Genomic DNA, 27,251 nt, shown 5'->3' with positions numbered 1-27,251 from the left:
TCAGTAGACAAATTCAGCTTTATTGACAACAGCTGTGCTGATACAAGGCAGGAGCTAGGGGGAAGCTCAAAACTGTGCATAACTCAGATACAAAAAAACATCATAGAGTAGGTTTTTACTGGATTTGTAGTCTGGATAATCCCTTTAGGTGTTCCATTAAAAGATTGAATAAAAAGTTTATTTTAAAAACAGAATAGACTCAAGCCCCCCCCCATTGAGAGCCTTACAACACTTTTTTTCTTTTCTTTTTTTAAACTTACTTTATATACAGTACAAAACATGCATTCCATGTTATTCCACAACTACCAGTCTTACAATGTACACCGATTGCACAAAATAAAATTGAAATCATGATTAAAAAAAAAGGAAATACACAAACTGTATACATCCGTCACAGACGCAAGACATACTTTGCTATTTCTATTTCTCAGACACTGAAAAACGTCTTTTCAAGCTACCATTAATTTACACACCAAATAGTACTGTCCTCTGACTACTGGGCTATTTTCAAAACAGCCTGAGGTAAGCTTTAGCACATGAGACATAGCTCAGTTTCAAAGGCTAAAAAATTAAATACAATGTCATATAATGCCATAAATCTTTGAATAACAACCACCACAAACACGACAAAAGAAAAGTGTTTTTTAAAGCCTATGTTGCATGTTGTTCCTTTTGTTGTAAACAAATTCATAACAAAGTGCCAAAGTACTTCTGATCCCTTTAGCTGACCAAATCTTTCTTGGTCCAATGGCTGACCATTACGTAGTGCAACACAACTCCAACGAATGTAATGATTACAATGAATTAAAAATAATTAAATAAAAAAAAAAAAAAAAAAAAAAGAGGCAAAAACTCAAAAGGCATGAAAGGGCGTTTTCTGCTTCCGGCTAGCGTCTACCTCGTCCAGCCCAGTGGCCGATCTGGACTGCTGCAGTTCTCGGAGCTGAGCGTGTGTGCGAGGCGCCTTCTTCTTGAGCTTCAGCAGGTGAACATCGATGGGGTCGAGGTCCGGCTCGGCGGCCGGGACGGGCAGGTAGCCGCCGTCCCTTGGAAGACACATACACCAGCCGGCGCCCGCCAGGTCCAGCTCGCTGTACTCAACCTCTGCCTTCTTCAGCTTGAAGTCCACCATGTCGGCCGACTCGCTCATGTCCACCAGCAGGTTCCAGAAGATGCAGCTCAGGACGATGCCCAGCAGCTGCAGGGAGGCATGACACATTGTTCATTAATACAAATACTCTGGTCATCAATGGATTCTCGGTCACGGACTAATTAATCATCAGTCAGCATCGGACCATAGAGCACTTGGCCATCAAGATAATAAGCATGTGCAATGCCAGAAACTGATGCCAGGCCTTTTTGGCTTACCACTTTGGTTGAAACGAGCCACAGTGAGAGGATTAAGTGCAGAGTTGCAAAATGGGAGGAGCAAATATCAGCTGTTGCCAATTCACATTCCATGAGTAATTTGATGACAGGCCATTTTAAATGAATTAAGTTGTTGTAAAGATAATTTTTGGGCATTTTAGGCCTTTATTTATATAGGACAACTGAAGACATGAAAGGGGAGAGGGAGAGGGGAATGACATACAGAAAAGGGCCGCAGGTCGGAGTCAAACCTGCAGCCGCTGCGTCGAGAAGTAAACCTCTATATATGGGGGGCCACTCTACCAACTGAGCTACCCAGGCGCCCAAATGAATTAAGCTTTGATGTGGTCTGGTTTGTGTGCTCACTGCAGGCAGGTGTCTGTACCAAAATGAAGCTCAAAGTGAGCGGCTGACGAAGCCAACAGGGAGTGCATGACATCGGCTAACCATCCCCTCCCCCAAAAGAGGTAATTCTTAGCTATAGACACCATCACTATTTTGTTTGTACCAGGTTGTTATTGTGGATAGTTCTGCTGTAAAGTTTGGCATTTTAACATGGGGGGTCTATAGGGATTAGTCTCGCTTTGCCAGGCCCTCCTCCAAAGTGCGCTGGAGGAGAGTCTGGCTAGTCCACATAGCATTCAGGGATGGGAGGAAAACGTGCTCTGGTTTATTGGCATTTCTTTAAACTGTCTGGATTTACCCTGCAGAGATCTGAGAAAAGGTTAACCATAGTCCACAAATCGACCGGAGTTTAAAATGCCAACACAAAAGGAAGCCCAAGGCAACGAATATCCGGCTTAAGTAAGTGAAATCCGGCGGATTTTCCGGCGGCAACGGAGCAATCCCCGAAGTGGAATGTCAAGGATATAGACTTTTAGCGATGGACTCCCTTTTGGAGCCGGTCTCAAGTGGCCACTCGATAAACTGAAGTTTTGGCACTTCTGCATTGGCTTCATTGTTGTAAAGTTATGCTTTGCTGTCGGCACCCGACTTAAATTAAAAGTAAATTTTCTTATTATTTTCTGATTTTTTCACAGCGGTTACGTCCTAAAGCACAAATAAATATCATCACTTAACAGATGATTTTGTGGAGACAAATGTTATAGTCTCATTCTCCTTCTCTTAATTTCATTAATTGCAGGTGCAGCAGGAAACAATGAAGTACATGTCGACATCTTAAGAGCAAATAAAACATAAAAAAAAGATTTGTGCGAGCCAACAAACACACTGAAGTGGTTTGCAGATAATTGGATGAAGGAACATTTTAGTTCCTTAAGAATTGTTTGTGGGGACTTAAAAGAAGGCTTTATTTACAGGATCAACACACTGAAATAAAATCAGACCCAGAACTACAAAAGCCACAGCAATTCAAAGGAATTGACAGTCTGTTAACCAAATTAAGATTAGGACTGGCAAAAAGTAAAAACTTTTTCTCCAAGAAAACAGCTGTGTGACTGTAAATGGACTGCATTTATACATCGCTTTTCTTGTCTTAACGACTACTCAAAGCGCTTTAACAGAGTACAGGAAGCATTCACCATTCACACACATTCATACACTGAGGACAGAGGCTGCCGTATGAGGTTCCACCTGCTCATCAGGTACACATTCACACACATTTACACTCCGAAGGCGCAGCATCGGGAGCAATCGGTGTCAGCTCAGTGTCTTGCCCAAGGACACTTCGACATGGAACTGTGGATCGGATCGGGCCAAGGATCGAACCACCAACCTTCCAGTTGGTAGACGGCCGCTCTTGCCACCTGAGCCACAGCCTAAAGAGTGTGGGCACTTAACGGAAAGAGTAGGTGTTTATTTCAATTGTACAAAATGTATAAAAAGGTAAAATTTATTCGGGAGAAGTAGTGCTGCAAAGAACCAATGCGTTTTATGCAGCTGTTTTAGAAGACTAATTAACTTAATTATGCCTCTCTGAGGGGGCTGTGACAAGTCTAAATGTATGCATGGGAAGATTACATTCAGATTTATAAGGTATACGGTAATGAAACTGTCCAAAACTGAGCCATTAAAGCAAGTATTTGAAACCTTTAAGTTACACCACAACCAATTTAGTTTTTTGGCTTAGAACGTTAAGTATTCTGCCAGTGCTAAATAGGCTTTCCATATGCAGCATAGAGCATTATTTACTAGGCAGTGTTGTGAGGAAAATTAAAATGTCAGAAACTTTCACAGAAAGTGGGGAGTTTACAGTTCAGATAGCAGGGCTATAAGTCGGAGAGGTGGATTTGGTTGGAAAGAGGGCTTCAAACCCAGTTCAGTGGCAGCGAGTCGCTGCTGTGAGCTTTAAATTACCTGGGGCAGCCCGATGGCGCAGCAGAGTGCAGTGGTTATTCCAATGTTGTCACTCATCCAGAGGTTGACCGCATGGATGCAGCCTCGCACATGGATCAGCTCATGCAGGGCTGCACGCTGATGCACAGACCAGAGGAAGACAACAAGAGGAAAAGTTTTAATTTCAAACTTAAAACAGTCACTAACTCAAGTACCTCTAAAGAAAGGGAAGAAAACTAGCAAGTCGAGCCAGTGAAGTTCTAACAAGTATTTCAATTTCAGCGGTTCACTGTTGAAAACAAGATGCTGGAGGATGGGGGAAAGAAAACTGAGAAATGAGTCAATTAGCATCACAGACTCTGCTTGCCACTCCCTGCCATCTAGCAACAACACACCATGACTGTAAATGGCCGTAAATGACAAGTGTGTAAATTAGACATTAGACAGTAAATTAATAGTCTGTGATATTTTTCAGTCATAAAAGAAAGAAAAAAAAAATCCATCCTCTAAGATTCTGAGAGGAATACATCAGTCAGCATCATAGTACATCATATGGCCTAATGCAAATGCTTTGGAGAGGACAATACGCTAGCAGAACTTAAATTGGGATGATCAGCTTTGCCCAAGAGCCAGGATATTTATGCTTTACAGCCATGAAACACTAGATAACTCATTAAAAACATCACATACTACAGTATTATAATTTAAGGACTAGACAATTGCGTATTCACAAGATTAGATATTATGTTTGAATGGAGAGAGTATCAGCGTAACACTGGCTCCTACAGAGAGTGTTGCATTACGGTTTGTTTGTAGCCTTGATATTGCTAGGCAAGTGAGTTTTTTTTTTTTTCCCCAAGTCAGTTTTAAAGAGTTACTTAATTATCTCCTGAGGGATGGAAATTAGTTGAAAGCATCTTCTGGCGGCTTTCCTGCAAAAAAAAAACAGACCGGGACCAGATCAGCTGTTAAGCTGCCAGGATTTACAGGTGTCAGAATGTAATGATGAGGAGCTCAGACAGTCAGAAAAAAAAAAAAAAAATCCCTATAAATACTTAAAAGAGCCTGACAGGAGGCTGTGTGAGTAGCTGCACACATGTGGGATTCACATTCTGCTGCTTTTACTTTTACTAGAGAAAAGGCTTCAGCAGACTGATCTCATAAAGTGGCGTATGTATGACATGCCAATTTCGAATGCCGTTCTGGCGTATTATCAAGACGCATAATTGCTTTTTAGCGCGTTTATCAACGCCGTTCGGCCGCCGTTGACCTACATTATGTGTGACTTTTCGCCGTAGCGAGTAGTATGAAAACAAAACACAGGACTTTCACCCAGGAGAGCCAGGATTGCGACCCGCGTATAGATTTTTCAACCGTATTTCTTTTTTTTTTTTAAGCCTTCCCCAATGTTTCTTTCCTAAACCCAACAGTTTGTTTTCCTAAGCGTGTGGGACGTTGGTCACCGTCGTGCTTTTATCGTTTTTTTTGCATTACTGAAGCCTTTCCCAAACCCAACTTTTATTTTTTACACGCGTGTGACGTTGTTCTCGCGATAGTACGGCATGTTCTCGCGATTCCATTGGCTGTATACAGCGTAGACATACACGTGGATAGCTCAAAATGCGTACAGATAACACGCCATTTGGCTTTAGGAAAGTGGCGTGTATGTTTACGCAAAGTCATGATGCCAAATGGGCTTCAGAGACGTAGGCTCTCTTCTCCTTGGACTGATAGTATCTCAGGAAAACTTTCCCAAAAAAAAACTAGTCTGAAAGGGATTTGTGTCTTCAAAAAGGGTTTTGCCACATAAGGCGTTGTAAAAAAAGGGAGTCATCCTATATTCGTTGTAACAAGGTTTATTTGTGTGTTCATCAAGAGTATTTTAAGCCATTTTTATTTATTTCCATTACCGTATTTTCCGGAGTATAAGTCGTATCAGTCAAAAAATGCGTCAAGAAGAGGAAAAAAAAACACATAAGTCGCACCGGACTATAAGTCGCATTTATTTAGATTTTTTTTTTTTTCTTTCATCTGTCAACTACACAATAGCACACAGAGCAACTACGGTACCAGGGCGTGGAGCATGGATGTATTAAAAGGCGTGGAGACGTAACTGCAGCGCTGACAAGCCCCTCCCGACTTGTTCCTCCATCTCTGGCCATCTTGCTTTCAGCCCGCGATTAGCCGATTAGCTTTCTTTGTTTTCTTCATTGCAATAAGAGTCACCTTTTCGCCATTCCCTCACAAGTTTCTCCCTCATTTCAAACTTTCTTTCTGCTGCTCGATTACTGTTTTCGTCTGCATATTTTACTACCTGCAGTTTCTCTTTTCTTTCTCAGTTGTCTTTAGGAGCAGCATTCTAGTTTTCACAAGCCTAGAGCGCCCTCTCGCCGGCTGTAGACGGTAATGTTTTCAGTATGAATTAACATTTACAAACATGTTAAATTATATATTTTTTGATATATAAGTCGCACCTGACTATAAGTCGCAGAACCAGCCAAAGTAGGAAAAAAAGTGCGACTTATAGTCCGGAAAATACGGTATATTTTCTGAGTAGCACACAATTCATTGACGTTACTGAGTGTTGATCAATATAAAGTCATCATTTTGCATAGAAGGATGATTTTCCTCACAACTCAAGGTTTCTGCCTAAAACAAAGTGTGAGGAATGAATTTTAGATCAAAGAGTAATTTACATTAGTCTGAGGATTCTAGTGAGACAGAAAGAACAAAGGGAAATCTTAAAGTGCCCATATTATGAAAAAAAGAAATCACTTTTTTTATCATGTTGTGTCTCGGGTGCTTCCACACGCATACAAACTGAGAAAAAAAAAAACATCAAATGCTGTTTTGAGTGAGATATGGGTTTCTGAATGTCTTCTGCCTTCAGTCTCTGGGTGAGCTGTTCAAAATCTAGCATGCTAGCGCTAGCATGCTACCTCGTTCTCAATGGCAAAACACTGCTACAACACACACTAGTTCACCATAATATACAGAAGAACTACTTCCATGTGCGCCCTCGTTTAGAAGAAGTCTCCCAGCTAATCCTGCCTTGGAACTGACCGAAGTTGGAGAAACAGACTCTTTTACTGTCTATGGAAACAGCTAGCTAGCTGATATATGATCCTTACCTAGCTACTGCGCACGTGTGAGTGCCAAAAAAGATGGTACAGAAGTGAGATGTCTCACTCTGTAGCTAAAACAGAGACCTTAACACAGGTTGAAAAGAGGAGCTGCAGCAATGTACAGTACAACAAAAATATGGTGTTTTCTTTTTAAATTAAACCATGTAAACCTATTCTGGTACAACATCAAAATACAATTATGAACCTGAAAATGAGCATAATACGGGCACTTTAAGGTGTTTTCTCTACATACAAATGGTAAAAAGACATCTCACCAGGAGACCGTCTGCTTTCTACACAACAAAGGGATGCGTGAGGGCGCCTGGGTAGCTCACCTGGCAGAGCAGGCGCCCATATATAAACATACTGTATATAGAGATTTACCTCTCGACGCAGCAGCCGCGGTTTCGACTGACTTTGCTGCATGTCATTCCCCCTCTCTCTCCCCTTTAAGTCTAAGCTGTCCTATACAAATAAAGGCCTAAAAAAATGCCCAAAAAATAATCTAAAACAAAAAGGGATGTGTGAAGCACATTAACATGACTTGTGACTCCTGGAAGAAGTCAATTGTAATATGTACGCTTCAAAGAGTCTCCTGTCTGATATTCTTGACCATTTGGCTCTTTTGTGTATTCCCATGTTTCTATATAAAAGCTGCAGACATACTGACTAGACGGCCCACCCTCGGCACAAAAGGCAGTTGGGCTGATCAGTGTCCCCGAGTTGGTCCAAAAAGTGCCTCGGAACACACCAAAGCGACGAGACGCAATACATCTCCATAACAGCAGGCAGCGCTAATCTTTATTGTCGCCCAAAAAATGAGAACCGGCAGCTGATTGGACGAACTTGTCACGTGGGTCTGGTTTCTCCGGAAATTCAAAGACAGACTGTCATGGCGGCTTGTTCAAAATACGATCTCATATCGTACTAAAATAGTTCACTGAAACGTGTTTCTGAAAACATTTAAAGCGAGAAATAGGCCACGAGGTTGCTGAATCTGTCGTCATTTCAGATCAACAAAGGTCAGTTTAAAAAGATTTTTGTCAGATTTTGAGAGACTCTAGTCACGCTCATTCCTCTCCCATTTTCCAGGTTAGCACTCTACCAATCAGATGGGTCATTTGAGTCTGACTGCCGGCAGTGCCCGCCCTGCCGATTATACATGTCAAAACCGGCCAAAATGAAGGCCGACGGCCCCTCGGACGGACGACGGCACGGAACACACCAAACAGACTTGAGTCACTGACCTCGCCATACTGTCCGACGGCCAATTATCGGCTTGGTGTGTCTCGGGCTTAAGGAAGATGCGTTTGTTAATTCGAGGGGAACACTTTCGTCTTCTCCCCTTGCTGCACTTGATAAACAATCTGATTCGTTACGCTGGCTACGCTGTGATTTCTTAAGAGAACAAGATAGTTCTTTTACGTTGGCTTTCAACGACAGAAGTTTTTCCTCGCCACTAAATGCTTGCTCTTGGGGGAATTGTTGGAATTGTTGGGTCTTTGTAAATTATAATTATAGACCTACTCTATCTGTAAAGTGTCCTGAGATAACTCTTGTTATGATTTGATACTACTGTATAAATAAAATTCAATCAATTCCCACCTCAGCAGTTATATTTTATAAGAGACACTTGTTATAGGATGTTGCATCAATGTGACTGGATTAGCCATGTGTTTCCATCTGGTTATTTGATTTAAAAAGACTTTATGAATTAAAATTCCCAACAATATAAGATAATATGAGATTGTATCCATAGTGTCCATGCCTAAACTGCACACTCATGATAACACCAATGTTAAACAATAGTGAAGATATGATGCAGCAACTACTGATTATTTTCATTATTGATTAATCTGACCATTATTTCCTCAATTGATTGACTAATTGTTGGAAGAAAAGTAGGAACTCTCCTTATGTTTTGACACCAGACATGATCCCAGTGCATGTTAAACAAAGGAAGGGTTTCTAAATTGGTGCAAAAATGTTATCATAACCCTGTGTGATGCAGCTGTGCTGCATTAGGAGTAATGGTAAAACCAAATGGACAAAATGTGTCTAAAGTAACCAATTATTGCTCTTACCTCTTTATCCAGAGTCCTGTAGCCACACAGAGTGTTCATGACCTCTCCTACCTGTGCAGAGGGTTAAGAATTTGAGAGTCAGAGACAAGACTTTAACTGAGCTAAGATGACCAAGGTACAACACCATGGGGACACGTGGGAGTAATCCTCCACACAAGGGGGTGTTCCTGTCCCCTGCCAGCCAGAGCGTGACCTTAAGCGTTTGCAAAAGGGCTGCAGCACTGACAGGTAGGAACCATAGACTGTAAAAGTCTATGGTAGGAAGTGATAACAGCAGAAACCTAGCCAATGTTCCGCTTTCCTAATCACTTTCTCTATCTCTGCAGTGTGTGTGTGTTTTTTGGATGATTATGTCATTAATTTCTCCAGCACAGCTCCACTGCTTCCAGAGACAGTATCTGGGAGAGGAGTGATACCGGGCATATAGAGGGAGGCGTGGGCCACAAGGGACTAACATTTCATTTGAACAGAGAACTCCCAAAGGCCCCATACGAGACACGTTTCTCACACCATCAATTACGTGTCTGATGTGGGGAAAATAAGTGTATCTTCTAAAAAGCAGTTGTCGTCACTAACTCAGTGCATGGTTTTTGGATCTGAAGCATCCATCAGCAGGGACTAGGATTATGAAACGGGATGGCTGCAGCGTCACTTTTACTGATACCAGTTCACGTTGTATCAATACTTGCTCATTAACTGGCAGAATTATTTACTCTGAAATGTATCTTAATCTTCTTTCTTAGAGAAATCGAAAGTCTGTGCTAACAGAGAGGAGCTCATTTCGTCCATTTACAGTCTACTTTGTGAACATCGTCCGTTTGATTACGGCCTCACAAGCAACCAAACATGCACAGATGACATTGCCGATAACCTGAAAAAATTATAGTAAAGTAAAAAAATGTCCGTTACAGTTTTTGTTTGTGTTGTGTTACACTGGCTAGGTGTGTGGCTTCACACCAAGCCAGTTCTGTGCAGTTTAAACTTCAATTAGGCTGGCGTGAAAAGCTGTCAAACTCGACCGGTTCAATTATTTGTTGGTGAGCAGCGTCTTGTGACATTATGGTGCGTTCTTTTTGTCTTGTAATCACGACTAGTAGCTCAAGTGTGACGTCACATCCATGTCGGAAAACGAATAACCGCGGGGTTGTTGCGTTCTTTTTGTCACACAATATTACGAGTCGGAGAAAAGATGGATTTTTGTAACATTTTTAGTAACATTTAGAATTCTATTCACCCAGTTATTGACATATTACACAAATATATTTCACAGTTTGATGCATGAAAACGTTTTGATTAACGTTGGGCTACTGCTCTGCTTTCTGCTCAAGGCTCGGCTTAAAGCCGTTGTCATATAGCAACCGAGCGTCTCAGCTGCACAAGTTACAAAATAACTAATCAGGCGGTATTTAACTCATAATAAGACTGCAGCAACATGCCTATAGGTAGCAGTATACAGCACTATGTGTACGACTTATTCATTTGGTTACAACAAAGACAAAAGTGCTAAAATTGTAGAAAACCACAATGTTTACTACGTGTGATGCACGACGTAGCCATCTTTGAAAGTGAAGTCGGGGTCCTCTGAGTTCAGACGACTTGACGAGTCGTATATAAACGACCTCAGTGGCGTTCTTTTTGCAACTTCCGGTTCGTAACTCCGGAAAACAACTCGTAAATCGACTTCGCTGGACAATTAGACAAGACACAGCAGTGACTGGTTATGCCAGTTCTCCCCGTATACATGAGCGTGGAAGAATGGGAAGAATGACGGAGTAACTCCACATCCGGTACAGTAGGTGGCGCTCTGCCAACGCACAACAGGCTTTTTTTTCTGGTTGACCTATGTCAACATTACACCAAACGGCCAGTAAATTAGTAAAAATTTAACAACTTCATTTTTTATTAACACACTCTTGTCACTGTGTGTTCTCGCCAAATGACTGACAATTTGTTCGGCTCATTAGGGCCCGAGCGCCGACAGCGGCGAAGGCCCTATTTAAACTGAAGGAATTATTGTTTCTTTCTATTATTATTTTCCCGTCAAATGAATTGGCTTTTTGAGGGGCTTAATATATCAAAAACTCACCAAATTTGGCGGTCGCATCAAGTCTGGTGAACATTTACGTATTTTAAAGGGTTTCGGGAATAGGCGCACAAAAATTGCTCGCTAGCGCCCCCTAGAAAGTTAAGAAAATTGAGCCCCTGCAGTGCGTTTAACGTAGACTCACGAAACTTGGTACACATATGTAACAAGTCAAGATGTACAAAAAATTTCATTAGAGCCATACCCTAACCCCAACAGGAAGTCCGCCATTTTGAATTAAATGTTCGAGATTAGTGCGATTTTGGCCATATCCACATGTCGTACTTTAACGAACTCCTCCTAGAGATTTCATCCGATCAACTTCAAACTGTCTGTGCCATCTTAAGATGTTAAAGATGAAAAGTTGTTAAAAGAAAAACTTTTCGTCATAGGCCGTGGTCGTGGCAGGGCGGCTATTTTGTGCGTTTCGCCGCCGAAACAGGAAGTGGGTGAAAATCGAGTGTACGTTGTCCGATTACCTCGAAACTTTTCAGGATTCATAAGAGTCCAACCCTGAGGACAACATTTGAACCGTTTAAGGTAGAGTCTTGTGTGAGGTGTCATTGAACTCAGCAGAGACTTCGTTTTTAATTGGTCATGGTTTGACCCGGCCCCTATGCTTAAGCCCCGTCCCCTTTCATAAAATTTTAACTGTTTAAGATAGACCCTTGTGTGAGGTATCAATGAACTCAGCAGAGACTTCCTTCTTCATTGGTGATGGTTTGACCCGCCCTCTATGCATTACCCACGCCCCTTAGCACAGCTAATGAACTGTATGACGTAGAGTCTTGTGTGAGGTATCATTGAACTCAGCGGGGAGTTCCCTTTTCATTGGTGACAATTTGCGGCGTCCGAGTGCTGCGCAAATGTACGTTCGCAAGGAGCAGAATTTGCCGGTAACCCAGACACACGCCGAGGCGCGAGGGCCCGTCCATCGCTGCTCGAAGCTTTAATTATATCTGTAACCAGTGTCAGGTGGAATTAGCAAGCTAACTTTGTTAGCTAACTAACATTAACATTAAGCCAGCGGCCGCAAGCTGCTCGGCCCCTCCACTGATTTGCCGAGACACAGCGTCGGCAGCTATCGGCCAATGTCCACTGCTGCCCTCGGCTGGGAGTAAAAAAGGCTTCTTGCTGCCGATGGCCCGCCGCTGTTTTTGTTGTATGGTATCATAGCAACGACTGCGACTCACAGCGCTGACGGATTATTTTACGGTTCAAAAACCACTCCAGTGGAGTGGGGGAGGGGCAGTTGAAGCATGCTCAGACGCTTAAAACCGATCATAACCTGCTTAAGGTGTATACATGCAGGAATACCCCGGTTACTAAAGGGAATTGTCTAGGCCCGATTTTAACCGGGGAAAGGTGTTTACATGGCGAAATCGAGGTACTGCCTTAACTCGTATATATATCATCATTTTTTTCAAACTGCATGTAAACGCACTGAATGTATCTTTTTTTTTCAATCCGGACCAACTAACTGCAATACAGGTGTGAAAGTGTGATAACCCCTCCCCCTCTGTGGGTGGCTCTTTGGTATTTTCCCTGTCCGCTGTTTAGAAGTCAGGCTGAGTGGCAGAGGGTTGTGGCTAGAAGGGATACAGCTACAGCCGGAAGTTACGCAAAATCTAATCTAAGATAATATTATGATTTTAATACTTTCACCTTTCTCTGTCCTGCAGAGAGAGACAGCAGGGTTTGGTTGTCTTTTGGGTTCTGTGAGTTTTGCTTTCAAAAACACACCCATGCACTCACTACACCACTGAAAATTAAAAAAAAATACGTTCTATCGTATTTTGAACTATTGTTTAAAATGGGTTAAATAAATTGGTTTTAACCTGATCCTTAAGGGGGGGTCATGACAAAATGCAATCATAGGAAGTACTGCAAATCGCAGTGTAGATGTTTTACAGTATTTTGTGTGAATTTATGTATTTTGACTGTTTGTTCTGTGTGCATATGAGTGGTGTCAGCACTCACCTTGTGGCGAACACAACAGGTATATGGAACCCCGCAAGCTAGTGGACCGGTCCCATTGCAGAAATGGTACTGGTTGACTCCCCAGTCCTTATACTCATCTCCTCCACAACATGAAAACTGGAGAGAGAAAAACAAGCCAGTATGAAGACAAGGCAATTATGAACCAAGCATGCTATCAAAAAAAAGACTCGTCTCAGATTGTGAAACAACAAGCTCCTTCAAATCTCTTAAATGAAACAACCCACTGAGTCACAGCTTCTGCTATGCAATAATCCACGCCTCTGTTTCCCCCCCTCGGACTTGAACCAATGCTGCCTTATACCCCGCCATGCAGACAGACAAATGATCTCTCCGTACATCCAACTCCTACAGCAAACTAAAATAAATGTGGAAATGTCTGCAGTGGAAAACAGGTGCTTGTGTGAAGACTGCACAGTTTCTGACAATCAATTCACAATAATTTTTTTTGGTAATTCACCATTTTTTTGGACATCTCTGCGATCGCCTGACCTCAGCTGTGAGCTGACAAGCAGTGGGGAAGACAACAAAGATGACACAAGTCAGGGAGCAGGATTTAGTGCCCTCTCTATTGACATAGGTGATGCCAAAACAGCAAGTATCCCCTGATAGAAGGCTCCAAACTGCGAGAATGGCAATTGAGAGACAAGAAAAACTGGCCAAAGGTTAAAAAAAAAACATTTCGGCCAATTTGTTTTGAAGTTCAAAGAAACCATACAGTATATGCTTCAGTGAAGCCAATACTGAGGTCAGTTCTACTTTTATTGCTCAAATCAAATATCTATCTAAAAAAAGAGAAAGCACATCAAACATATCTAAAATACCTACTTGTAGCATTTTACTTGTATTAAGATTAAGATTTCCTAGTCTGTTTTTTTTAGAAAAGCTAAATTATGTTGAGTGGTCCGTCCTTTAAAGAACCATCTTTAATCCAGCTACATGAACCAAAATACTGAGTTATCACATTAGGTCCTGTTGCTCTACCTGACAGGTCAAGTAGTTTGCTCAGTAGAGAAACTGCCAAGCCGTTATCACTATTGAGATGGGCAACCGCTTGAAAATAGCCCAAAAAAGCGCGATTCATGGTGGTGCAGAGGCTCTGGTTTATTGCCATTTCTTCCAACAGCTTTCGACAGAGTTGAAAGCTGGGTATGTGTGTGGTTGTAGACTGCTTTATTTTTATTTATTTTTTTAAAATGGGAACTATGCCACAGCGGTAAGAAAATGAGACAAAGCAGACTGACCATTCCAACAGTCTAACTGAAAATAAATAAGTAGAAATAGTTAAAAATGAAATCAACAATCACATCATCTGTTGTTTAAATGTCAAACCACCTTTTGTTGCATATAGTCCAAGATGTTTTTGAAATCCAAATCATCGTAGTAGTGTTTAATTCCTTCTCGTATACTGCTCTGGAACAAGGCAGATGTCTAGATAAAAAAAAACAGAGAGAGGCAGAAACACAGGGGAGAGGTGGTCATTGTTAGGAGCACTGACAAAGATGATGCCAGTCAGAGAGTACAGTGAAGTAGTAGTGACCCGACTGTGGCTAGAGGCAATCTGAGAATGTACAGGATGTAAAAAACAAACAAAAAGACGTTTACCTTGCTCTCAAAGATGAGAGCCAAGGTGAGCCCGATTGCCTGGAGAAGCAGCAACACACAGAGAACACAGAGGAACTGCGGAGGGAGAAAGATCAGAGTCAGACAGCGTTCAGGGTAAATATATGGTAGTGGCGCACCAACACACCAAGAAAACTATTTACTACAAAATACAAATTTTTCAATACATCGATGACACAAAGCATAACATACTGACCTGTTTTTAATCGGCATGTCGCGAGCAGATGTTAAAGATAGTTATCTGGGCGGATGCAGATCCGTTTTGGTTCTAAAATAAACCTGATCAAATGCCGATCCATTCTTACCATTAGGGCTGGGCGATATATGGAGAAAATCAAATATCACTATATTTTTGACCAAATACCTCGATACCGCAACGATATTGTAGTGTTGACGAATGGTGCTTTCACAAAATATTTACACAATGACATTTTTGATAAATAATCATCAGTAATGTGGATATAATGACTAAGTGGGTAAAGGCAAATAATAGAACAGTTGCAACAGTCTGGTAAGTAGAGGTGATTAAATTAATCAAATAATCGATGGATCGAATCGTGGACATGCACAATGCTGCATCGATAATCGGCCTGGCCATAATCGATTATTTCGGTTTATAATTTAATGTAGGCCTAACAACATTTCTGTTTACATATTTTGTTATGTTTTGCACATTCAGGAAGTGCCATGTGCTCAGTGCTGTAGTTTTATGTATCCAGTTTATTTAGTATTAGAGCACTGCAGAATGTTTTGTTTTTGAAGCTTGAAAAGCTATGAATTAAATATCCTACATGGCTTTAATAGAAACATTTATTTGACGCATCGTGATGCATCGAGATATCGAATCGAAGACATGATAATCGTAATCGAATAGGGAGATCAGTGAAGATTCACACCTCTACTGGTGAGACATTACTTTACTGTAATGCAGCCTTTAAAACCAGGAAAAGACAACACTTATGCCATATTACAATATCCAAAATTTTAAGACGATATCTAGTCTCATATCACAATATCGACATATTGCCCAGCTCTACTTACCATATTATCATATCAATAACTTCATAGTTTTGAACCAGGGCCTACTAAGTAGTTTGTGAAAAATAGGAAATGCCAAATGTATGTTTATCCATCCATCCATCCATCTTCGTCCGCTTATCCGGTGTCGGGTCGCGGGGGGAGCAGCTCCAGCAGGGGACCCCAAACTTCCCTTTCCCGAGCAACATTAACCAGCTCCGACTGGGGGATCCCGAGGCGTTCCCAGGCCAGGTTGGAGATATAATCCCTCCACCTAGTCCTGGGTCTTCCCCGAGGCCTCCTCCCAGCTGGACGTGCCTGGAACACCTCCCTAGGGAGGCGCCCAGGGGGCATCCTTACCAGATGCCCGAACCACCTCAACTGGCTCCTTTCGACGCAAAGGAGCAGCGGCTCTACTCCGAGCTCCTCACGGATGACTGAGCTTCTCACCCTATCTCTAAGGGAGACGCCAGCCACCCTCCTGAGGAAACCCATTTCGCCGCTTGTACCCTGGATCTCGTTCTTTCGGTCATGACCCAGCCTTCATGACCATAGGTGAGGGTAGGAACTAAAAACTGACCGGTAGATCGAGAGCTTTGCCTTCTGGCTCAGCTCTCTTTTCGTCCTGGCGGTGCGATAGATTGAATGCAATACCGCACCCGCTGCGCCGATTCTCCGACCAATCTCCCGCTCCATTGTCCCCTCACTCGCGAACAAAACCCCAAGGTACTTGAACTCCTTCACTTGGGGTAAGGACTCATTCCCTACCTGGAGAAGGCATTCCATCGGTTTCCTGCTGAGAACCATGGCCTCCGATTTAGAGGTGCTGATCCTCATCCCAACCGCTTCACACTCGGTTGCGAACCGATCCAGTGAGTGCTGAAGGTCGCAGGCCGATGATGCCATCAGGACCACATCATCTGCAAAGAGCAGCGATGAGATCCCCAGCCCACCAAACTGCAACCCCTCCCCACCCCGACTACGCCTCGATATCCTGTCCATAAATATTACAAACAGGATTGGTGACAAAGCGCAGCCCTGGCGGAGGCCAACCCTCACCTGAAACGAGTCCGACTTACTACCGAGAACCCGGACACAGCTCTCACTTTGGTCATACAGAGATTGGATGGCCCTGAGTAGAGACCCCCTCACCCCATACTCCCGCAGCACCTCCCACAGTATCTCCCGGGGACCCGGTCATACGCCTTCTCCAAATCCACAAAACACATGTAGACCGGTTGGGCATACTCCCAGGCTCCCTCCAGGATCCTTGCGAGAGTGAAGAGCTGGTCCGTTGTTCCACGACCAGGACGGAATCCGCATTGTTCCTCCTCAACCCGAGGTTCGACTATCGGCCGAACCCTCCTTTCCAGCACCTTGGAGTAGACTTTACCAGGGAGGCTGAGAAGTGTGATACCCCTATAATTGGCACACACCCTCTGGTCCCCCCTTTTTAAAAAGAGGAACCACCACCCCAGTCTGCCACTCCTTTGGCACCGTCCCAGACTTCCACGCAATGTTGAAGAGGCGTGTCAACCAGGACAGCCCCTCCACACCCAGAGCCTTGAGCATTTCTGGACGGATCTCATCAATCCCGGGGCTTTGCCACTGTGTAGTTGTTTGACTACATCAGTGACTTCCGCCTGGGAAATCGACGACAATCCCCCGTTATCCTCCAGCTCTGCCTCTAACATAGAGGGCGTATTAGTCGGATTCAGGAGTTCCTCAAAGTGCTCCCTCCACCGCCCTATTACCTCCTCAGTGGAGGTCAACAGTGTCCCATCCTTACTGTACACAGCTTGGATGGTTCCCCCCCCCCCTCCTGAGGTGGCGAACAGTTTTCCAGAAACACTTTGGTGCCGACCGAAAGTCCTTCTCCATGTCTTCTCCAAACTTCTCCCACACCCGCTGCTTTGCCTCTTTCACGGTAGAGGCTGCAGCCCTTCGGGCCCTTCGGTACCCTGCAACTGCCTCCGGAGTCCTCCGAGATAACATATCCCGGAAGGACTCCTTCTTCAGTCGGACGGCTTCCCTGACCACTGGTGTCCACCACGGTGTTCGTGGGTTACCGCCCCTTGAGGCACCTAAGATCCTAAGACCACAGCTCCTCGCCGCAGCTTCAGCAATGGAAACTTTGAACATTGTCCACTCGGGTTCAATGCCCCCAGCCTCCACAGGGATGCACGAAAAGCTCCGCCGGAGGTGTGAGTTGAAAGTCTGTCGGAAATGTATGTTTAATTATTATTAAAGTGTGTCAGATACATATTTAATCAACACTGCATTCGTTCTGCTGCTATGTACAGAATTATTTTTACTATGTATACGGAGCATCTTTGGGGATGCATTAAGTTCCATATTATCACATTTTCAGGTTGTAGTTTGAGTGTGCATTTGTGTGTCATTTAGGCAAATAAATAAGTATCGGCTTGGATCAATAAAGGGGGCAAAAAAATAAAAGATATTTTTTATGGAATATTTGCTGACAAGTTTTTAGAAATCATAGGAAACTAAGTTAACAGAGAGACGCAATTATCAGTGCATGAAGGAACATAATGTATACACTTCTCTGTGAGTAACGTTAACTTTATGGCTCTCAGTATGAAAGGAGCTTCTCGCCCTCTTCATGAAAGCAAAAGCAGAAAAAAACAGTGACTTCTTTTAATGGCTAACTTTTAATCCCCTTTTTCAGTCCAGCTTATTTAGCTAAAGCTAATTAGATAGTTGCATAGCAACCACAAGAATATACAGTATCCCTGCTCCCTTTGAGCTCTTTTTCTGTTATTGGCCAAAGCAACGGCTGTGGTTTTGCATTTGTGGTGGAAAAAATAAAACAATCACCGATTATGACTTATGTACCGTTGCTGTCGGGCAAACTTTGAACACAGTCAATTTTTCTCATCTTTGACGCGTGTGTAATTTGTATATTTACATAGATAGACATTTGTAGAGGTACCCTTGTATGTATAATTTCAGTTGTATTCCCCGATTACCTCCCTGATTTTGTAACTCAGCTGACAACTCAAACCCCTATACAATTCTGAAAATTACACGCACACATATATCATGTACAACAAAGACATAAAGACATGTGCTCATGCACCCCCCCTCCTCCCCCTCCTCCTTTATCATCCCTACCATGTGCAGCAGAGTCTTGTTGTCCCTGAGGGATCCAACCATGCCCACCACTGACACGGTAAACATCACCAGGCCCAGCAGTATCAGCACCACGGCAGGGGCCAAGAAAAGGCCCTCCAGGGTTCGATTCTTCTGCCTCTCCACTTCGGCATACACCCCCACGCACAGCACACAAAGACCCATTAGCTGGAGGGAGAGAGATAAAAGCCATGACAATCCTCAGTATGAAGAACAAAAGCGTTGAGCTTTTTCGATATTCACATTATTTCTCATGCGTCTCTTGGGATGTCGTATTAGTGTGAAGACTGCTGACACTACAGACACCGCTAACTTTAAAATGATTTTCAACTCAAGATTGTCGAGTAGTTTTAAATTTATAGATTTTGTTGAGAAAATTGTGTTTTTAAGCACTTTCATTTCATTTTTTGGTGTCTTGTTAAAAGTAATAAGAATTATCATCCCAAAATTTAAGAGACAATTCTGGGTTAATAAATGACTTCAATTTCAATTTGTAAAGTTATTCTCTTATAAATGTTGGGCCTTTAATTGATAGGACAGCTGAAGACAGGAAAGGGGAGAGAGAGGGGAATGACATGCAGCAAAGAGCCACAGGTTGGAATCAAACCCGCGGCCGTCAGGTTTAGCAGCCAATCAATGGTTTGACATTGACATACAAGTTTTTTTTAAGAAATCAGGAACGGTTTGTATATCTTCAGTACACTGAATTGCGCCAATGAAATCCAGACTAATGGAATTCTTTTAAGTGGATTTGTTGTTTCTTAAGGCAGAATAAGGCCTACATAAACTGCAACAATATCCACATAATGAAATTAGGCAGTGAATCAAGATGATGGGACATTCCCTCTTATGGAAGGAGATTTAGTTCAAGATGCCCGATTGGAAGTGCAACAAACCTGGGATGACATCATCACAGTATGCAACAACAAATGGTGGCACCAGAAAATGACTTTAATGACAGTGAGGTAATCAGGTCCCCAGGAAGTGCGCTCAGTCTTGCTACCAATTTTGTCCAGTGGACAAGCGGTATTGCAACGAAAAATCAAGACCACTATCTCAAAAGAGATGTTTGTAAAACTGCTGGACACCTCAAATGCAAACATGGTTAAATAGGATTCTTTCTAGTATACATTTTTAGTCCATGGCCATTACATTAAAAAAACAAAAACAAAGATGTACTTATCATACATACATACATACATACATACAGGTTTAGATGCTTTTGTTCCAAGTACACAAACCCCAAAATATGCTGAAGCTGCCCTCAGTGCTCACATCATGTTGGGTAAATGCTACAAAATGTGAAAAGATGATTAGGGGCTCAGAAAATAAAATAATTGGGGTAAAATGTGGAATTGGTGTAATAGGACTGCATCATCACAAACATGATGGCACCCAGTGCACAACCTTGCTTTACACTTAGACTGGCATCTAGCCAGTGGCAGAAGAAATACCTAGACTTACTAAGTAAACATGCCAATACAACATACAAAAACAGTATTCATATATAAAATATACAAACATACTTATATATATCAAATGTAAAAGTACTTTTTATGCATAATAATAGCCCTTGTCTCATTATTATTACTTACACTATTAGATGGTTCATACTAATGCATTCATACTTATGGTAAAATCTGTAGTGAGTATCGACAACGGTTTGTAAACACAGCGTTTAAAAGTTGGCTCCTCCTCTCCGGCTCAACCAACGAGAGAGATTCAGTTTAAATTGAATGTTATCAATCCCTGAAAAGAGATATCCAAATAGCAGAATATCTCAAAAACATAACTAAATACAGAGTCAGTGACCACAACTGGAAATAGAAAGAGGTTGCCATAAAATTGTGGAGACCAAGAAAGAAAATGTGTCTGTAAACATTGCTAGCATGACATTGAATCAAAAGTCCTGCACACTTTCTAAATATAACATAAGAATAAAATAATTCCAGAAAACTGAAAAACTTAATAAAATAAGTCTTCTCCTGTTACAATATGAGGCAAAATAAGTAGAGAATTGTATGTTTCCACACATATTACATATTGAGGGACATGCAGTATTTGTTTACTATCTTCAATATTATCATAATTATCTTATGGTTTACTTTCATCATTATATTAGATATGGTATATTACTTTTAATTCCTTGTTTTTTAGTTTTTTGTATGCTTTGACAACACTGATGTATTAATTTAGTGCTGCAGAACCTTGGCTGGGGGTTACACACCCACATGGGGCCCAATGGCTCTTTGTTGATGCGCATAAACGTCCCGCACAGACAAATAAGAAGAAAAGACAAAATCCAGGCAGACAGGCTTTAACAATGTCTTGTTGTTTTTTTATAAGCTTCTCATATGTTTTTTTTTAATGTAAAATCTTAAAGTAAGTATACCGGTCAAACAAATGGAGTAAAAAGTACAATATCCCTCTGCTATTTAGTGGAGTAGAAGTACAAATAAGAACCTTAGACATGCAGTTGGAGAGGTGTTAGAGTGATAGGGCTCATAGTCAGGTGAAATGGAAATACGTAAGTACCTCAACATTGTACTAAGTACAGTGTGCTGGATCATAGTGCCTCGCAGTGAATCACTGTAAAGAGAGTTACATTAAATGATTAGCAAGAGTATCCAAGTCTAACCCTTTGTGCACGCTAAAAACTGTAAAATATCTATAGAGTACATGCAGCCTTCTGCGTGTGCTACAAAAAGAGAAGTAACAAACAGCGTTTGCTTTCCTGCTATTGATTTTCAATTGGAAACAGAGGCAATCTGCCTTGAGTGGGGTCCATCCACTTCAACTCCATTTACTGCTCACAACCCTCCATAAAGCATTGGCAGATACATTTGGCTGGGATCCTGCATCCAAAGTCAGCCTTCCTACCTCCGCTGCTGCAGTAATAAAAATAAGAATAAGTAGCAGACTTTGTAGAAAAAAATCCTATACCATGCCAAAAAGAATGCATCAGTCATCCCAGGACACTGGAAAGATGGGATGCCTTGCAGTCTAAGGGTTTGTTAGCTAGATCACGATGGGTTCTAACAGTGCCCACGACTGCTAAACAGTGCAGAGACACATACATGGACCCAGGAAAAAGCCTAACACCACATACTGTGTGTCCAAACCTGCCCTACAGTAAGGATGGCTTTTGAAGTTAGCAATCACTTTTAATACTCAAATAATGCTAAATGTAACCTGTTACCTGCCTTACAGTATGATGTGAAAAATACAGTATGATGACTAACCCTGAGTGAAAAAGACAAAATACAATCAGCCAGACCTATTCAAATTCCACTGGATGAGGCAGAGTAATTCCCACTTGACACCTGCAGCTTTTTCCTGTCATAAGAATCCCCCCTAAATTACATTAACCAAACTTAACCATCACCACCAGTGTTGGGCAAGTTACTTCCAAAATGTAATACATTATAGATTACTAGTTACTGTCATTTGAGAGTAATTAGTTATATTACAATATTACTGTCTCCGAATTGTAATGAGTTGCACTAGTTTTGCGTTACTTTTGAGTTCCTTTCACCAAAATAACAGCAGAAGTTTGACTTGGTAGCTTGTGAATTTCACCACTGGATCAATAAATTCTCATCTTTATCCACTTTAATACATCATAGGTTATTCATAATATTTTGTATAATTAATATGAATATGCAAAGTAACTAAAGCTATAAAAAATAAAATGTACAATAGGCAAGTGAAAAAGTAAAAATACTTAATTAAAAAGTACCTTACAGTTGTATTAAAGTACAGCATAGTTACTTTCCACCGTTGATAGAAAATGCAATGGTATTTACGTATAGCAAGCCTAAACATTAACACACTGCTGTCCGCGCTGACGTACCGCCACCTGTTGGGACACAGATTTTGTCGGTACCGTCTGTGGCTCGGACCACTATTACTAGAATACTTATTTTCGTAACAATCAAGTATCAAAAACTGAGGAGGACATGGGGTCTCTCTCTCTCTCTCTCTCTCTCTCTCTCTCTCTCTCTCTCTCTCTCTCTCTCTCTCTCTCTCTCTCTCTCTCTCTCTCTCTCTCTCTCTCTCTCTCTCTCTCTCTCTCAGAGTCCTCCTTTCACCAGGTCTCTGTTTTAGCTACAGAGTGAGACATCTTTTCTTCCTCTATACTATCTTTGATTGCACATGCGCAGTAGCTCAGATGTAGATCATGTCAGCCAGCTAGCTCCATAGACAGTAAAAGAAAGGCTGTTTCTCCACCTTCAGTCAGTTCCAAGGCAGGATTAGCTGGGAGACTTCTTCTAAACGAGGGTGCACATGTAAGTAGTTCTTTTGTAGATTATGGTGAACTTGTGTGTGTTGTAGCAGTGCTTTGCTATTGAGAACGAGGTAGCATGCTAGCCGTTAGCTCGTAGCTTTACGGTTGCGGTTAGCCAGCTCGTTAAGGCTTGTGACGTCACAAGCCGTGCCGATTTTGAACAGCTCACCCGGAGACTGAAGGCAGGACACACTCAAAAACCGTATCTCACTCAAAACAGCATGGATGGTTTTTTTTTTTAAGTTTGTATGCGTGTGGAAGCACCAGAGACACAAAAGAACACCCCAAATCCCAGAAAAAGTGTTTTTTTTTTTATAATATGGGCACTTTAAAAAAAAGAAAACACCACTAAATGTTGCATTAAAATGTTTCATAACTCGTGTTACTGAGATTAACGGGTATTACATTACCGAAATTGAATTAGTAATGCGTTATTGCAAAAAGGAATACATTTCTGTAATTGCGTTACTTTTGTAAACGCATTACTCCCAACACTGATCACCATAGCAACAATAGCTTTAATAGACCTTTTTTCACAGCAGACATGTTGAAATGTCATAGTAGGAAAAGCACAGGTGTATTCAAAACCATTAATGATGGCTGCATTCCACATAGGAGAGGCCCTGGTATTGTGCATGCTGACTCACTGAAATAGCTTACTGGGACACTTGATGGAACTGAGCCATCGTTAAGGTTATCAATTTCAGCTGTGCTTTTCCTACTATGACAAGTCAAAATGTCTGCTGTGAAAAAGGTCCATTAAGCCTACACGGTTAGCTTGGGGCTAGAGGAACTTTTGTCTGTTGCGCTAAGCTGGGCCATACTGTCCTAAATCCCAGCAGTAAGAGGGAGAGATAGTAGAGGGGAGCAACAGATCATATGAAAGGGACTCTGAAGTGCTAATGGAATCAAACTACTGATGTTTTGGAGTCATATTCAATAATGCGCTTCAGGGTGTACATGTATTTGACAAACAGTCAGGCAGATTGGCGCTGGTGCAAATTGAACATTATTCCAACAATGTTCCTGGAGATAAAAGTGTTGTAGGGGTAAGATGGAGGAACAAAACACAGGGGTTTGTAAGATGAAGGCTGAGGATAACTTATCTTTACTTCTTAATGGCCTGGCAAGGCTTGTCCAGCATGTTACGTGGCTGTTGGATCCCAAATTAAACCTTGGCACTTTAAAAAACAAAAGTGCAATCAAAGTTCTGTCTATGAGTAGCTTATCTATTGAACTGCCAAAGCACTTGGTTGCATAGAAAAACTCTCCAACCACAACCAAAGTGTACTAAATTGATTTATTTTAGTTTCTACTCAGCCATCATCCAGTCTGTCATCTGCGCCTCCATCACTGTCTGGTTTGGGTCAGCCACCAAACGGGACAGGGCCAGACCGCAACGGACAATTAGGGCTGCAGAGAGGATCATTGGAGCTGACCTTCTCCCTCCATCCAGGACCTGTACCGGTCCAGGGTCAGGAAAAGGGCAGCAAAAATCTCTGCAGACCCCTCACATCCTGGTCACAAACCGTTCAACCTTCTTCCCTCTGGCAGGCGATACAGGGCACTGTTCGCCAAAACCAGCAGACACAAAGATGGCTTCTTTCCCCCAGCAGTCACTCTGTTGAACTATCAGAAATAGCCCCCCCTCCCCCCCAACCGCTACACTAAACAAAGTCAATCATCACTGTTCTGCTCATCTACCTCATGTATATTTCAATCTTAAAATTACAATAGTTATTAATATATGACCATTGCACCGACCTGCCTTGCACTATATTTATATTTACAGTGATGCTCATATGTTTATGAACCCATGCTAAAGTTGACTAAAAAGAGGAATATAAAAAAAAAAAAATTATGAAAAATCCAACCTTTAATGACAACAATTTTCTTTGTGAATGAATAATGTATCGTAAATAATTTATTTCAGTTAGCCTAATAGCTGGTTTGATTTGCATTCAGAGATGATTTTATGGAAAGTACCCCATGCCAATCTGGTGAAGGTTATATGATGATGTGGGGCTATTTTAATTCAAAAAAAAAAAAAAAAAAAAAGATCTGTCTGCCTCTATGGGTATTTAACATAGGGGTGTACTTACTTATGCCCCCTGTATTTTAAGGAAGAACATTTATTTATTTATGATACATTATTCATTCACAAAGAAAATTGTTGTCCTTAAAAAGGTTGGAGTTTTCCTATTTCTTTTTTTAAATTAAGGCATTAAGATCAATTTCCAAAAGATGATTTTTTTATTCCTCCTTTTAGTCAACTTTAGCATGCGTTCATAAACTTATGAGCACAACTGTATATTTATACTTAAATCTTGGACCATACTGATATTGCACCATTCCTTCCCTCTCTTCAATTGCTACTGTATATTTTTTGTAAATTCTATTGTAATTCTACTGTTATACTGCATACTTAACTGTATTTTTTCATATTTCTTACTGTCATTTCTGTTTTTTTTATTCTTTATAGGTTAAGAGAGTGTTGTACTTTAGAGCAAAGATTAGCCAGAGTCAAATTTGCTTGTTTGGATAATATCTAAATAAAAAAAAAAATGTCATCTGCCACAGTCTTATATTAGCATCAAATTAAAACTGGGCAGGGATGAGCAGTGAAACTTCACTAAAGTAAATGTAGGCTACGTTTGGCTCACCTTAAACCAGAATGCTTCTAAACCGAGCTTGGAATAATATTCTCTCTTCACAAGAACACTTTACATGTTTAAAGATGTATAATGTGTACCTGGATTGGTTGAATGACTAACAACAGCGCCTATCAGCCTGCTACTATTTTCTGACGGCAAAAACTATTTACCCACATTATCGTCCCTTTAACTGGATCCAACGCCCTGCACCACCGTGGTGTTTGCTAGCCAGTGGTCGCTGCGTATTGTCTCAATACCAAATGCAAATATTAACATCTCAGTAGTTTATCGTTTTAATATAAGATTGTCCAAAACTATTGTATTAACAGATTCCAATTTAGGGAGGATGCATGGTGCTTGAAGGGATGTGTATATCTTGCAAGCTAACTATTCACCAGCTAGCTAGTATCCAGAGCATCCCATACCAAATCCCATTAGAAAATATGGCAACTTAATATTACATTGCTCAACAACAAAAATGCAAAGTTGTTATCACAATGGATAACGTATGTTATAATTACAATAATTTCCTGGTAAATACGGAATGCGTCCAATCCAATACGAAGCAATTTATTTTAATAAAATCTCATAATACTACGTCTCATTTGTAACGCTATTAGATGGAACTTCGCTAGCTGCTAACTAGCTAGTGTTTGATGCGAAATTGGGTTTTGAATTGAAATTGTAATCCAAAGATTCGTGCTCGTCATTCGGGGTGCATGCCGACTTGCAGAGTAGATCGTATAGACTCTAAACATGCCTGATGTTATGTTCTAAACGTGTGCATGTGACAGAAGTAGATAAGCACATTTAAACTCAAATGTTTTGAATGAAGTTTGGAGAGTAGGCTCGCTGATGCTATTGGGTGGTTCGCGTCTGCTACAATTAGCAAACACAGTTGCTGCTCTATCTTACTATGGTATGGAAATTGAATTGAAAATGCTGATGTCAATAAAGAGACCCGAAACTTACCGAGAAGAGCATTGAGTAGATATTTAAGGTAAATTTGATGAAGTAGTAGAAGTGGTTGGTTTTCCTCAATTCAGAGTAGGACGGCATGGCTGCTGACATTAATAAAGCTAGCTAACAAGCTAGCTAGCTATCCTTCGTTTAGTTCAGGCAATATAAAAATAATAATAATAATGAAACATCAAATATTGTTAATGAAATAAAAAACGCCTTTAAGACAGCTAACGTTAACTGGATTTTAAATATGTAGTAGCCCTCATTTCTCACATGCTATTGTATGTAGCCACCGAAACAAAAACCACTTCCGTACGGCCGGCCAGTTCAGGCTTTGTTTTGACTACATACTTAAAGGGGCAGTGCACACATACTCTTTATTTAATTGGATTTAGCTGCTACAGTTCATTTGTAACATATTTTTGTGTTTAGTGTAAAGTATAATACTGTTTACATATATATTGTTTCAATGTTTATTGTTTATGAAATATTAAAACCCATAACAATATATACCAATTCCAACATTAAAAAGCAGCCAGCATTTTAACATTGAGGTCAGAAGACAAAGATGAAATGGGTTCATAGTGGTAATATACACAT

At 41.3% G+C, this 27,251-nt stretch overlaps 1 protein-coding gene across 1 annotated transcript; it reads right to left on the bottom strand.

The window, feature by feature from the left end:
• On the bottom strand, positions 1 to 26,978 carry zgc:110329 (tetraspanin-15). The gene is made up of 8 exons (XM_028578207.1): positions 26,661 to 26,978; positions 18,729 to 18,914; positions 14,559 to 14,633; positions 14,289 to 14,384; positions 12,936 to 13,052; positions 8,873 to 8,923; positions 3,685 to 3,801; positions 1 to 1,198 (listed from the first exon to the last, which is right to left on the bottom strand). The coding sequence occupies exons 1-8, from the start codon at positions 26,757 to 26,759 to the stop codon at positions 854 to 856; spliced, it is 1,086 nt and encodes a 361-aa protein (XP_028434008.1). The 5' UTR covers positions 26,760 to 26,978; the 3' UTR covers positions 1 to 853.
• Positions 26,979 to 27,251: the final 273 nt, after the last annotated feature.

Source organism: Perca flavescens, chromosome 5 (genome assembly GCF_004354835.1).
Source record: "Perca flavescens isolate YP-PL-M2 chromosome 5, PFLA_1.0, whole genome shotgun sequence".
Taxonomy (NCBI): Eukaryota; Metazoa; Chordata; class Actinopteri; order Perciformes; family Percidae; genus Perca; species Perca flavescens.
The sequence above is the reverse complement of the archived record's forward strand: the minus strand, read 5'-3'. Positions and strand labels throughout refer to the sequence as shown.